Here is a 12,674-nt window from a genome sequence, read left to right on the forward strand (position 1 = left end):
GCAGGCCGAGATGAGGAGGTGCTTGCGCTGTGGCTGGGCTGAGGATGAGGCCCCTTCTCCCCACCCGCCCCGGGCGGCTCCAGGGGCTGCTCCTGGTGCCGTGGGTAAGTTCGGTTTACAAGAGGCGGAGGCAGGCGGAGGGCATTTGGAAGCTGAGCCATCACCTCTTGCAATGGGGATTCAGCCCCAGTGACCACCCCCCCCACACACTAGCAGGCTTGGGGAGACTCAGGCTGCTCTCTAAGATCACTCTCTGTACCCCAAAACCTCCCTTGCCTGGCGCCATGACTACTGGGACCCAGCTGTGCTACCGCATTTAAGTGCATCCAGGAGTCAGAGCCAAACACACAGACACCCTGCTGCTATCGGGTGGGCAAGGCCCGAGCTGGGAAGAGGGCCCAGAGCTGACCCCTTGGTACGGGGTGGGGGGGCGGGAAGGGAGAAGGGAGGTGGCCCAGTGTGCCTGGTCTTGAGCAGGCAGGGAGGCCAGAGGATGGGGTTTTGTAATGATTGTGTCTTGTGTGGATAGGATGGGTGAGTCTCCACCAACACCCCAAAACCTGTGCAGAGCATGATTAGCATCATTAACTTCAGCACTGAGCCAGTTGCTGGATTCAGACACCGGATTGGAAAGTCCAGCAGAGAAGCAGAGGGAGGAAACCAAAAAAAGAGCTAGAAATAAAGACAGAAAGTGACAGAGGAATAGGGGAATCCGAAGGAGGACAGAGACTGAGCAGAAGAGAGAAACTGAGGCAGAAAGGAAGACCGAGATCTGGAGCGATAACGGGGAGAAACCCCAGTGAGACAAAGACCAGAAAGGGTTCTGAATTCACCTCACCCCTAGCCTGAATGCCTCGCTTCTCCAGGCTCTCGTTTCTCTCTGTTCCCGCCCAGCTGGAGTGCCAAAAACACAGGCAGGCAAGGCCAGGCTTTGCCAGAAACTTCGGTTTCGTTTGGGGCTCCGGGAGCCTCTCAGCTCTGCCTGCGCTCAGCTGCTAAGCAAGGCCGGGAGGCCAGGCGAGAGCCATCCTGCATGCTCCTGGCCAAGCTGGCTCCAGCTGGCCTCACCGCTCTGCTGTGTGGACACACATCCCCCTCAAGCTGGAGGATCAGGTACCAGCCCCGACAGACAGAAGCCCTTTTTCCAGAGACCCAGCTTGTGGGTCCATGCCACAGCAGTGACCAGCACCCATCAATTCCCTGTCCGCAGCCAGGCCACCTCCCCCAGAGACTGTGGGGAACCGTGCTAAACCTGGAGAGAAAGGGAGGAGGGATTGAGCCTCCACCAAATGCCCCACCACTGGCTTCCACAAATCCACCCCCCTCCACCCAGACCCACAAAAGTAAGTGCTGCCAGGAGCAGACACACACAAACCGAAATAATGCTAGCCACACAAATAAAGCGACACATGGCGACCATCACACAACACAGCTCCACAAAATCCTACCCTCGCAAACACACCCGACTTGGTTCAGCCACCTGGACACAGGGTCTCAGGCAGGCATGTACCCACCTTCATACAAGTATGCCATTCAGATTGTTTTACGTACACCTTCAGTCAACACTAACACACACACGTACACAATTGCCCACTCACACAGACACCCTCACACTCACACGATCTCAAGCATACACTCACACACAGAACAACAAAAACAAAAGTGCACACACAAATACACAAACATTAGCAGAAGCATCCACAGACATAAACACCCACAAACGCACAAACAAAAAACACACAGACCTAAATGCATTCATACAAATCGTTCCTGACACATCACAAATACGTAAATGAGCCAACACAAATATGCACAACCTATCAGCAGGTGCAAAACAGATGCAAACACGTACAGTCTATTCTCAAACATCACATACACACTAACAAACTCAGTAAATACACCCAAACAAACGTTCACAGCCAAGTCCTGGCACAAACACACACTCCTCTCGTTCCAGCCCTTGGGTCCAGGCCCGTCAGCTCTCAGACTGAAAATCCAGGCAGAGCCATTGCTCCCTCCTCAGTTTAGAAGGCCGGGTCACCAAGTTGGTTTCTTAGAAAAGGCGGCCTGGCCCCCTCCCCTCTGTCTCCTACCCATGGCCCCACCCCACACACATTCAAGCTCCCCATACCTCCCACACGAGGCCCAGCACACCTCCACCCTATGAGAAGCCAAACTTGCACACACAGCCCGCTCCCCACGTGTGTGCAAACTGCTTCCACGCAGACGCTTGTGTCCCCGCCTCGGCGTGCGCTCCAGTCACCACGGAGCCGGGACTGGCTGACCCGGAACCTGGAAGGTCCATCAAGGAAAGAAGAGGCATGGTGAGCGCCGAGTTTTCCCAGCCGCCACCTGCGAGCTGGCTGCGGGAAAGCCCTCCGCCCTGGCCTTCCCTCAAGCCTCTCCAGAGCCCCGTGAGCAGCGGGTTCAGGCCTGAAATCCCGGAGTCCAGGCCCAAGCGAGATGACAACCCCTTCTCCAACCTGGGCCTGGGCCCTGCAAACCTGCAAGAAAGATACCGAAGCCGCGCGGCCTCCGCGCTCTCTCTCCATGAGAAAGGGGCGCCTGGCCCCCAGCCCCGGGTATGACAAAAGAAACCCGCCCGGCTCCGGGAGGATTGCGCGGCCGCAGCTCCGAGGGCGCAGACCGCGGGGCGCGGGGGTGGGAAAGTCTAATCTGGGCCGGCTAAGCCGGGGAGGGGCAGGCGCACACAGAGCGCGCTCCAGGCTTCGGGCAACTTCTGCAAGTTCCAGGAATAGAGAGCGGGTGGGAGTCCCTCCCCACTAGGCCTTGGAACCGGGGCCCCAAAATACTAGTGAGGCGAGAGAGAAGAGAGACGCCGTTTGCGGATCGCGCAGCCCCCGCCCCCCAGCCCCAAACTGGAAAGGTAAATACTTACTTAGCGTCCGCACCAGGTACAAGCTAATACTCAACAATACTGATGCCTTGTTTTTTTTGCTCTGTCCGGACCGCAACGTTGTAGCCAATTTAGATATGCTATAAATTTAAGAGGTTGCCATGGCCACGGTGCGCCCATTGGCCGCTGGGCCCCCTACGTGCCGCGCCACGTCACCAAATCTGAATAAGGATGCGCGAATTAGGCGGCGGCCAGACAAAGATGAGGATCGGGACCGCTTGAAAGTGGGGGAAAGTGCCGGCGCCTCAGCTACCGGGGAAAGCCGCTCGACAGCGCCGAAGCCAGCAGCCGCCCGAGACACCTTGGGGAGCCCGGAATCAGCGCCGGGGCGCGCGGCCCGGGCATGAGGGTGTGAACGCCATCCCTCCCCACCCGCCCACCCCCAGGCAGCCCAGCGCCGGGCCGGCGATCACATCGAGACTTGACCGGCTCAGTCTTGGTCCAGAGCGGACTCGCCCGCCGGCGGCCGAGGCCCAAGGCGGAGCGCAGCGGCGGGGCCGGGGGGCCCGAGGGCCGGCGGCCCAAAGGGAGGGCAAGGCGGCCCGAGGTGCCGGGGCGCGGGGCTATGATGGTGCACTGTGCCGGGTGCGAGCGGCCCATCCTCGACCGCTTTCTGCTGAACGTGCTGGACCGCGCGTGGCACATCAAATGCGTTCAGTGCTGCGAGTGCAAGACCAACCTCTCGGAGAAGTGCTTCTCGCGCGAGGGCAAGCTCTACTGCAAAAATGACTTCTTCAGGTAAGAGGCCACCCGCCCTGCTGCCTGCGCACCCGCCCCATGCGCGCTCCTCGGGGGCGCCAGGGAAGGGAGACAAGGAAACCCAGCCTAGCTCCCGGGCTCGCCAGCTTAGCAGGGGAGAGGGGCAGAGCGCTACACTCCTCCTGGCCTTCAGTGGAGCCCGGGTGGAGGAAGAAGTACGCTGCCTTCGCTGCCTCTCCCTGGGTCCTCCAGCCCCGGCTCCCAGCAATGGTTGCGCAGCGGGAGGACGCCCTGACAAACTTACTCTCCAGCAGTCTCTGCGACCCCATGACAGAAGCTTCCAGCCCCGTCCCTGGGAGGGGAAGGATTTTTGCTGGAGTTGGGGGCAGCTGGAGGCTTCTCCACCTGGCAGAGCGCTGCGAGCTCAGAGGCCGCCCTTCCAGCAGGCCCCGGCCCCAGAACCCCCCTGGACAAACAGAAACTTCCCAAGCCCAGAGGGGCCCCAGCCAGGAAGGGCTCCCTTGGTGATGGGGGGGGGGAATCTTTTCCATCTCCCACTCCCACCCCATTCAACGTTTTCCCCCATGTTGCAAAATACCAATGAAATTGGGGTGGAGAATCAGGACTTCAGGTCCTGGGCTATGTCACCTACTCCTCCTATCCCTTCCAGCTTTTGGGTAAGCCAGGGCAGATTGCCTCTCTGAACCTCAGTTTCCCCAGCTGGGAAATGCCAAGGCAAATCCTAGAAGGTTGTGGGGTTTCAGCAGCTCAGCCCTGCCTGCCCCAGCCAGCGCCCAGTGCGGGCTTTGTGAGTGCAAATTCCGGGCAGGGAGGGAAGGGGGGGGGGCGTGATTAACACTGGGGAGAAAGGTGGCCTCGGCGGCTCTGCGCTGGGGAATTTGAATAGGAGAAAATGTCAGCCTTGCCTTTACATGTGTAAACTCCCTGGCCCCAGAGGCCCGCCGCCCCTAATGTGGCCGTGCTTGCAAAGAGTCTAATGATTTTTGATAAGGTGCATATGGCCAATTACGCTGCCGGATAAGGCCAAAAGTGACTTATGGCTTCTAATGCCCTCACTACATCAACGTCACCCAAATTCACCCTGTTTGGAGACATGGTTGGGAGTAGATGTGGGTCCCTGAGTCCTGCGCCCTCCAAATTCCCCCCAACCAGTACCTCATGCCATCTGCACCACTCATTCTGGGAGAAGCTGGCTTTCCGCAGGCACTCAAGAGGAAAGAAGAGAAATTAGACCAGGAAGACGGGAAATGGGGAGGGGGTGCGGGATCCTGTGTCCTAGCCATACTGGGTTGAGAACTGCCTTCTGTTCACATCCCTTCCCCCACTGCCTTCCAGGGCCAGAGGCTTTGGGGGTAGGGACTCAGTCCCTGCTTTCCAGAATCTGCCCCCCCACCCCAGCCCTGCTGTCCACAGGTCCCAGAGTGGGATTGGAAGCCTCCCTCTGGGCACCGGGAATCAGTGGAAGATTCTGTCTTCCCAGTCAAGCCCAGCTCAGCAGACCCCTCCCCACCTGACTGAGAGGTCGGCCCAGTCAGGCAGATTGGCCCTACCTGGGCCAGGGCAGGCTGGAGAAGGTCCCCCTGGTTCCGGGTAAAGCCAGATGACAGATTTCTGAACCTGGCCTGCCTAGCTTAAAATCCTTCCTGATCTCCAGAGCCAATGCTGCTGCACCGGGCTGGCAGAAAGTGGGGGGCAGGAGCATCTTGGGGTGCTGTGTGCCCTCTGCCTGGCTAAAGGCTTCACCCACTGCTCTCCCCTTTTGAGCCCCGGTGGAGAACGAACAACCCCCAGGGATGTGTGCCAGTCCCAAGAGCAGCCCGGGACATTTGTCCCGCCCCACGGACTCTGGCCAGGGAGGCAAGATTGGGGTCCCACTGGACAGATGTGGAAATGGAGGCTTCTTGGGAGCCACAGCGTGTGGGAAGGGGTCAGGGGTTCAGAGAACAGGACACGGGCACCTGCGCAGCAGTGACGGCATCGTTGTGTCCGCAGGCGCTTTGGCACCAAGTGCGCGGGCTGCGCGCAAGGCATCTCGCCGAGCGACCTGGTGAGGAAGGCCCGCAGCAAAGTCTTCCACCTCAACTGCTTCACCTGCATGGTGTGCAACAAGCAGCTGTCCACGGGCGAGGAGCTCTATGTCATCGACGAGAACAAGTTCGTGTGCAAGGACGACTACCTGAGCTCGTCCAGCCTCAAGGAGGGCAGCCTCAACTCAGGTACGGGGGCCTGCGCCTCTCCGGACCCAGCCGCCGGCTCTAGCGCGCTCCTGCCCTTGATCGCCTTCCGTGCCCTGAGTGCGCCCCTGGGGCTCCCCGCCAGGCAGTTCTAGGACTACGGCGAGGCTGGAGAGGAAGCAGCGTTTGGAGGTGGCCCTACAAGGGAACCGGGAACCGCTAGCTCTTCCCTGCCCCGCTCTAATTCAGGAGCCTTTTCCAACTTGCTCCCGCCTCCCTCAGTTTGGATTTCCGGGGTCCCTCAATTCCCCTTTCCGCAGTCATTTGAGCTCCTGGTAATTTTTAGCTGCTCTGGGAAGGCCCGAATTGGGGTCTGGAGGAAGGAGAGGAGGGTGGGGAGGATTTGAGGCCCCGGGGCATCTGTCCCCTCCTCCCCTCGACCAGAAGGCGGGGTTCTCCAGAGGGCGTGACTCCCCCCCAACCCAGGAAATCGCCGGGAGGTGTGCAGGGGGCTCGAGAAGGGGTTCCACCGGCCCAGCCCGGCCTGCAGGGGAGGGGAGTGCGGGGCCCCCGGGCGAGGGGCTGCCGCCGGGTTTGAGAGGGAACTGGCCCGGGTGGCGGTGGCCTGGGCCGGTCGGACTGGTGGCTGGCTTGGAGAGGCCTCGGGCCGCCACTGATGCCATTGTCACCTTCCCGCTCCGTCCGCCCGTAGTGTCATCCTGTACGGACCGCAGTTTGTCCCCGGACCTCCAGGACCCACTCCAGGACGACCCCAAGGAGACGGACAACTCGACTTCGTCCGACAAGGAGACGGCCAATAACGAGAACGAGGAGCAGAACTCCGGCACCAAGCGGCGCGGCCCACGCACCACTATCAAAGCCAAGCAGCTGGAGACGCTCAAGGCCGCCTTCGCCGCCACTCCCAAGCCCACGCGCCACATCCGCGAGCAGCTGGCTCAGGAGACCGGCCTCAACATGCGTGTCATCCAGGTGCGGCCCGGTCCGGCCATCGTCCCCTGCCCCGCACATCCGGGAGCCGGGAGGCGGGGAGCAGCCTCCCACCAGTCTTCTTGGCTAAGAGCTCTCCTGGCTTAGGTCTCCGCCAGACCGTGTGCCCGAGGTTAGGGACAGCTGAGCAAACTGGCCCAAAGGAAGGGGCCTAGCCCTACCGTCCTCCTGGCGCGTGATCTTGGGCCTGTCCTCTCGCCTTTCTAAATTCCCTCCCCTCTTCCGTTCAAGGAGAGTTTTAAGCCTCTTTGGAGTCCAGAACCCCTCTCTTCTTCCCCATCTTCCGAGCAGGAAAGAGGCAATGTTCTTCACAGGCCCCGGCCCTGCGCGGGATTTGCGGGCAGACGGACAGACGGCCGGAGCCTGTTTCAGGAGCCAAGGGGCCGAGACAGAGTTCGGCCCGGGCGGGAGGCCTTTATAAAGCCGTCAGGCCGCGGGCAGGCGGAGGACCAGGAAGCCCAAGTCTTTATGAGTCGCCCCACGGGTCCGCGAAATCCTTCACCCTTGGCTGGTTCGCGGAGGCCCCTCCCCAGCCCTCCTGGCCTAATCCGGCCCGGCCCCCGCCTCGGGGGAATCCTCGTGCGCGGGAGGCGCTAGGACCCAGAGGCAGCGGCTCGGGTAGGGAGGGGAGGGGAGGTCACCCCTGCCCCGGGAGTTTACAGCCCCCTCCTCTGTTGCAGGTGTGGTTCCAGAATCGAAGGTCCAAAGAACGCCGGATGAAACAGCTGAGCGCGCTGGGCGCTCGGAGACACGCCTTCTTCCGGAGTCCGCGGCGCATGCGTCCGCTGGGCGGCCGCTTGGACGAGTCTGAGATGTTGGGGTCCACTCCGTACACCTACTACGGAGGTAAGGAGTCCCCCGGATCTCGCTGCCCCACACCTTGGCCGGCGCGTTCTAGAGACTGAGGACGCAGAGCCGGTATCTGCGCGCTCTCAGCCGTCCGGAGATCCATCCCACCCGCCGCAGACACAAGAAGACACGCACCGCGCAGGACACACACTATAATGAACACATCTTAACAGACACACGGGCACACACTTGCCTGCAGACGCCCCCTGGACACAAAATGAGACACGTGGACTCACCCATACAGCGACATGCACAGGTGAACACACAGTGATGCACACACCCACGCACACACATGCAGAGACACACAATCACACTCTACCCAGGTACACTCGCTGATAGACACAGAGACCCACATAGTCCCACGCGCCACACGGAGACAGGCCAGCGCGCACCCACCAGACTGACACGCAGCGGGTCCTGCTGCCGCAACTGTCTTTACTGTTGCGCCAGGTGTCCTTGGCACAGCCGGGCGGATCGCACTGGAGAGCGGCTCTGGGGCGCGGATGGGGGTCTGGGGTCACCCGGGCTGCCTGCTCACTAGCTTCAAGGGCAGCCACTCCAGTCCCGCGGCGGGGACGCTGCGCACAGCTCAGGCCCTATCAGCCCAGGTGCGAGCAGTTGCTCAGGGCTGGACTCCCGCCGGCTTTCCAGCCCCAAGCACTAGGGGTCAGCGGGGCAAGGGGCACAGGGGCTGAGGCAACACTAGATGTAGGGCTGGGGAGGGCGAGGAGTTGAGTCTGCAAAGGGGAACCCCGCGGTGGTGGTACCTGGCTGAGGCCTAGAGTGAGATTTCGGCTAAGTCACCCCTCTTCTCCCTTCTCTCTCATTTCCCTCACGTTCTCTAGGCAACCTGTCCCAACTCCTCTTACCGGGCTGTTGGAGGCCCATTGCTCCCCCCACCCCGCTCCTGCACTAGCTCACCATCGACCCAGAGCCGTGGACCCAAGGAAGGACCCTTCTGAATTTGGGGAGCCCCCAGAGGTGCCTATGCCTAAGACGGGTCTGCTTCTGAGTGGCCTTGCCCGGTCCCCTGGCACAGGCCTGCGCAGGGCTTAGTCTCCCAGTTTGGGGAGAGGTGATTTCTCTTGGAAACTGGATTTGGTGGCAGTGGAGGTGGGGGGATGGAGCAAGGCGCCAAGGCAGCCCAGGAGGGACCGTTAGAGAGCTCTGAGGCCTGAGATTCAGGGCTTCAGACCCTGCCAGGCCGCTAGACATTGTGGGCAAGATGTGCGTCTGTTTTTTCTGGGGAGAAGCCTTGCGGATGGCAGGACCTGAGTTTGGGGGGCTGCAGCCGCCTAGCCCAGGACTGCAGGGATGGTGGGTGTGCCCTCCGGGGTCTCTACTCACCCGTTCTCTCCAGGAAGCTTTGCTTCCTTCCGCCTAAATAGCGGCCCGCACCGGGAAGCGGGTGGGGCTGTCCCGGCCCCGGAATGTTTCCCCGCCTGGGTAATTAACCAAGGTCTCCCCGAGGGCCAGCGTGCCCCCCACCAGTCACGCTTCCTCTCCGTGTGCCCCTGCTGGATGGGTTGGGGGGCTGAACCGTTCCTGCCACGCGGGCCCCCCTTTCCCTTGAATGGGGGGGCAGGATCCCTCCCCCCAATCCCCCCCAACCCTGGTCCCCAGCGAGGCAGCCCCACCTAATCCGCGCTGGGAGATCCCGGCGGCGGCGGCCGGCAGCGGGCGAAAAAGGGGCCGGGCGGCGGTGCCGGCGGCTCCCCGTGGGAGCGCGGACAAAGCCCCAGCTGCGGCTTTTGTGCCCTTTTCAGACGGCGTTTGTTCCAATTACCTCCGGCCCGTCCGCCATATGGGCGGAGGCGGCGCGCCCGGCGCGGGGGCCGCGGCCCCGGCGGGCTGGACGGTTCGCTGCGGGCGCGGGCGTCGCCAACCTCGTCCCTTTGGGGCCCCAAATTCGCCGCTCCTGGCCCTCTCCTTCCCTTTCGGGGAGAATGGAATCCGCGATGTTTAAAAAGTCGTCGGAGAGCGTTTTAGCTGGTGCCTGAACTGTCCGCAAACCGCGCCTCCAGGCCCCCCTCCCCGTTTGGACTGATTTCAGGGTTTGGAGGGTGATGGGGGTGGTAGGTGACATCTGGAACTCCCCTGGGTGACTGAGACCCCAGGACAGAGCAGGGGCCGCGGGAGTACAGAGGAGAGATCTTGGCTTCCGCGTGCGCTGGTTTTCCCGCCGTACCAAGCGGGTTGTTATCACCGGAGCCAGCTGTAAGGTGCTCCTCTCCTGGGGTCCCCCGCCCCAATTCTTCAGGGGGAGCAAGCTGTCCGGAAGGAGCTGAAGGAGGGGGCTGGGGGAGAAGGGCAGGGAGTTGAGCCATTTACTGAGGCTGGGCGGGCGTGTAACTAGGCATCTCCTGCGCCTCTGAATTTGTGGGCAAAAACGCGCACCTGTACACATTTCCATGGAGAGAGCACGTAGCTGTCACCAGATTCTCAAAGGGGTTCAGTGTCCTTAAATGGGTCAGAACCAGGGTGTCCTCGCAAACCCAACCGGGTGAGACTAAAGGCCGTCCTCCTCCTCTCTCCCAAGTCGCTGAGGCTCAGCTTTCTCGGTTCCAGGCCCCGCGAAGCGGGTGCAAACGGACGGACCGGCGTTCACCCGGCTCGGCGAGGTCGTTGGCTGGGCGGGGCGGGGCACCGGGTCGGTGGGGTGCAGGGGACGGAGAAGAGCGCGCGCGGAGGCCGCCTGGAGTCCTTGGCATCCCGGTTCCATTCCCTTATCCCCTCGGACCCGCCCGCCAGCGGCTCTGCTCTCCGGCGCCGCCACCATCCCTGCTTCTCCCTCCCCTGTCTGTCGCTGCCCCAGTCTCGGGCCATCTTGCGCTCTGGTGTCTGTTTCCCCCTCCTTATCCGCCCCGCGCCTCTCCTGGCCTCTCGGCCTCCGCATCGCTGGCCGGCTGCCTTGCCGGTCTCGCTGGTCCACTCTCTCTGGTCTAATCTCTCGTGGTCTCTGGGCGCGTCTATCTGGACCTTCCTTCTCCCCCCTGAGTTCTCACCGTCCACCCTGGGTTTTTCACCGTGTCTCTCACCGCGACTCCCTCCTCTGTCTCTCTCATCTCCTCGACTGTCTCCGTCTCTCTCAGACTCCCAGTCTCTCTGTGTCTCCCATCTCTGCCCTATCTCTGATCTCTCCTGTCTCCTGGCCTCCCGCCCCTTGGCATCTGGGGGCTCCTCCCTGCCTGTCCCCTTGGCTTCCCCTGGCTGCTCTGCGTGCGGCCGGTCTCTCATTGTCTCTGTCTCTTATCCGCTTTGTATCTCTCGCTCTGAGCCTAGGAAACTGGACACCCTCACTCTCTGTGCCTCCGACCGTCTCTGTCTCTCGGTGGCTGGCCGTGTGTCTCCCTGTCTCTGAATCTCTCCTGTCCCTGTGTCTCACAGTCTGTGAGTCTCTCGCCGTCCTGTTGTCTCTCACTGTCTCTCTCCTCAGCATTACCCCTCGCTCTGCGTCCTCCGCCGTCTCGAGGGGCTCAGGTCTCCATCTCCCTTGGTCTCAGCACTAACCTCGAGAGCCCATTAACACCCTGCCCTCTGCGCCCCTGACCTCCGCTGCGTGTCTCTGGCGCCCAGGTCCCGTCGCCCGTTCCGCGGGTCCCTGCTGAGCCGGCCGGCTCTGATCTCTCGCTGTCCCTCCTCCCTCCCTTCCCGCAGACTACCAAGGCGACTACTACGGGCCGGGGAGCAACTATGACTTCTTCGCGCACGGCCCGCCGTCGCAGGCGCAGTCCCCGGCCGACCCGAACTTCCTGGCTGCCTCGGGGCCCGGCTCGACGCCGCTGGGCGCGCTGGAGCCGCCGCTCGCGGGCCCGCACGCCGCCGACAACCCCAGGTTCACCGACATGATCTCGCACCCGGACACGCCGAGCCCGGAGCCGGGCCTGCCGGGCGCGCTGCACTCCATGCCTGGCGAAGTCTTCAGCGGCGGGCCCAGCCCGCCCTTCCCCATGGGCGGCACAAGCGGCTACAGCGGACCCCTGTCACACCCCAACCCCGAGCTCAACGAGGCCGCCGTGTGGTAAGGCCGCTGGACCGGCCCCCAGGACGCAGCCGCCCGAAACCAAAACGCCCGACGCAGCGGTTCTCTCTCGGGTCCGCACTCAACCGGCAGCTGCTCCTCGGCTGGGCACAGAGAAGAGGGGGACCCACCCGGCAGCTGCCGGCAATTTCTTGGCACCAAAGTCGACACTCCAGAGGGTCAAGAGATTTCCAGCACGCTCTAGACTTCCCCGGACCCCTCCACCCACCACCACGTCTTTGGACTAAGAGAGGTCAAGGCCAAGGGGCCGAGACGCTGTTTTTCCCTCTCTGCAATCCCGAGCTGCATTTGGTAATCATATTTCTCAGTCTGCTTTCTCCGTCTTTAAAGAATCGATGATAAGAAAAGAGAGATTGAAAGGGGGAGGGAGAGGAAAGAGAGCCAGATGAGAGAGAGATGGGGAGAGCGCCAGCGGCAGCGAGAGAAGACGAAAAGAGCGAAAAATATGCAAGTTGGCGCCCCCTGGTGGCCAATCTTGAGGATAACGGTCAGCTCTTCGAGGAAGGCGGGGAGCTGTTAGGGCACCCAGCCTGGGGACCAACCCCTCACTCTTCCTTACTTTGACATTTCTTTGGAGTCCGGGTGTCCGGGCCGGACTCGAACACTCGTCCACCCTGCTGTCCCCCTGGGGGAGGCGCCCCGGTTGCTGGGCTCTGGCCCGCAAACCGCCCACCCTGCCTGGGGCCTGGAGGCTGGGCCGTCAGGATGTACACTATTATACTTTTTTGGGAGTCGAACGCTTCTAGTTTCCTTATTTTGTATAAAGAAGAAACAAATAAAGTATGTTTTTGTGTTTACCGTTTATTTATTGTACTCTGGTTATCCGGGGCTGGACATTTTTATATTTTTAAGAGGAGGGTGGGCAGAGTGAGGGAGGGGAGGCAGAAAGAGGTTTACCTAAAAAAAAAAAAATTGACTTTTTTAAAAAGATTAATAAAAAAAAAATCTTTTTTTCCCTCAGTGC

At 61.5% G+C, this 12,674-nt stretch overlaps 1 protein-coding gene across 1 annotated transcript; it reads left to right on the forward strand.

The window, feature by feature from the left end:
- Positions 1-3,482: 3,482 nt before the first annotated feature.
- Positions 3,483-11,693, forward strand: LHX5 (LIM homeobox 5). Its single transcript, XM_004379051.1, has 5 exons — positions 3,483-3,655; positions 5,630-5,853; positions 6,524-6,801; positions 7,500-7,665; positions 11,326-11,693. The coding sequence occupies exons 1-5, from the start codon at positions 3,483-3,485 to the stop codon at positions 11,691-11,693; spliced, it is 1,209 nt and encodes a 402-aa protein (XP_004379108.1).
- The last annotated feature ends 981 nt before the right edge of the window (positions 11,694-12,674 follow it).

The sequence above is a fragment of the Trichechus manatus genome, unplaced genomic scaffold, assembly GCF_000243295.1.
Source record: "Trichechus manatus latirostris isolate Lorelei unplaced genomic scaffold, TriManLat1.0 scaffold00061, whole genome shotgun sequence".
Taxonomy (NCBI): domain Eukaryota; kingdom Metazoa; phylum Chordata; class Mammalia; order Sirenia; family Trichechidae; genus Trichechus; species Trichechus manatus.

Excerpts from the sequence above, each read along its gene's own strand:
- LHX5 (XM_004379051.1), top strand. The coding sequence starts at position 3,483 with ATGATGGTGCACTGTGCCGGGTGCGAGCGGCCCATCCTCGACCGCTTT. Across the intron at positions 5,854-6,523 it reads GGAGGGCAGCCTCAACTCAG|TGTCATCCTGTACGGACCGC; the intron begins GTACGGGGGCCT and ends GTCCGCCCGTAG. Across the intron at positions 6,802-7,499 it reads TCAACATGCGTGTCATCCAG|GTGTGGTTCCAGAATCGAAG; the intron begins GTGCGGCCCGGT and ends CCTCTGTTGCAG.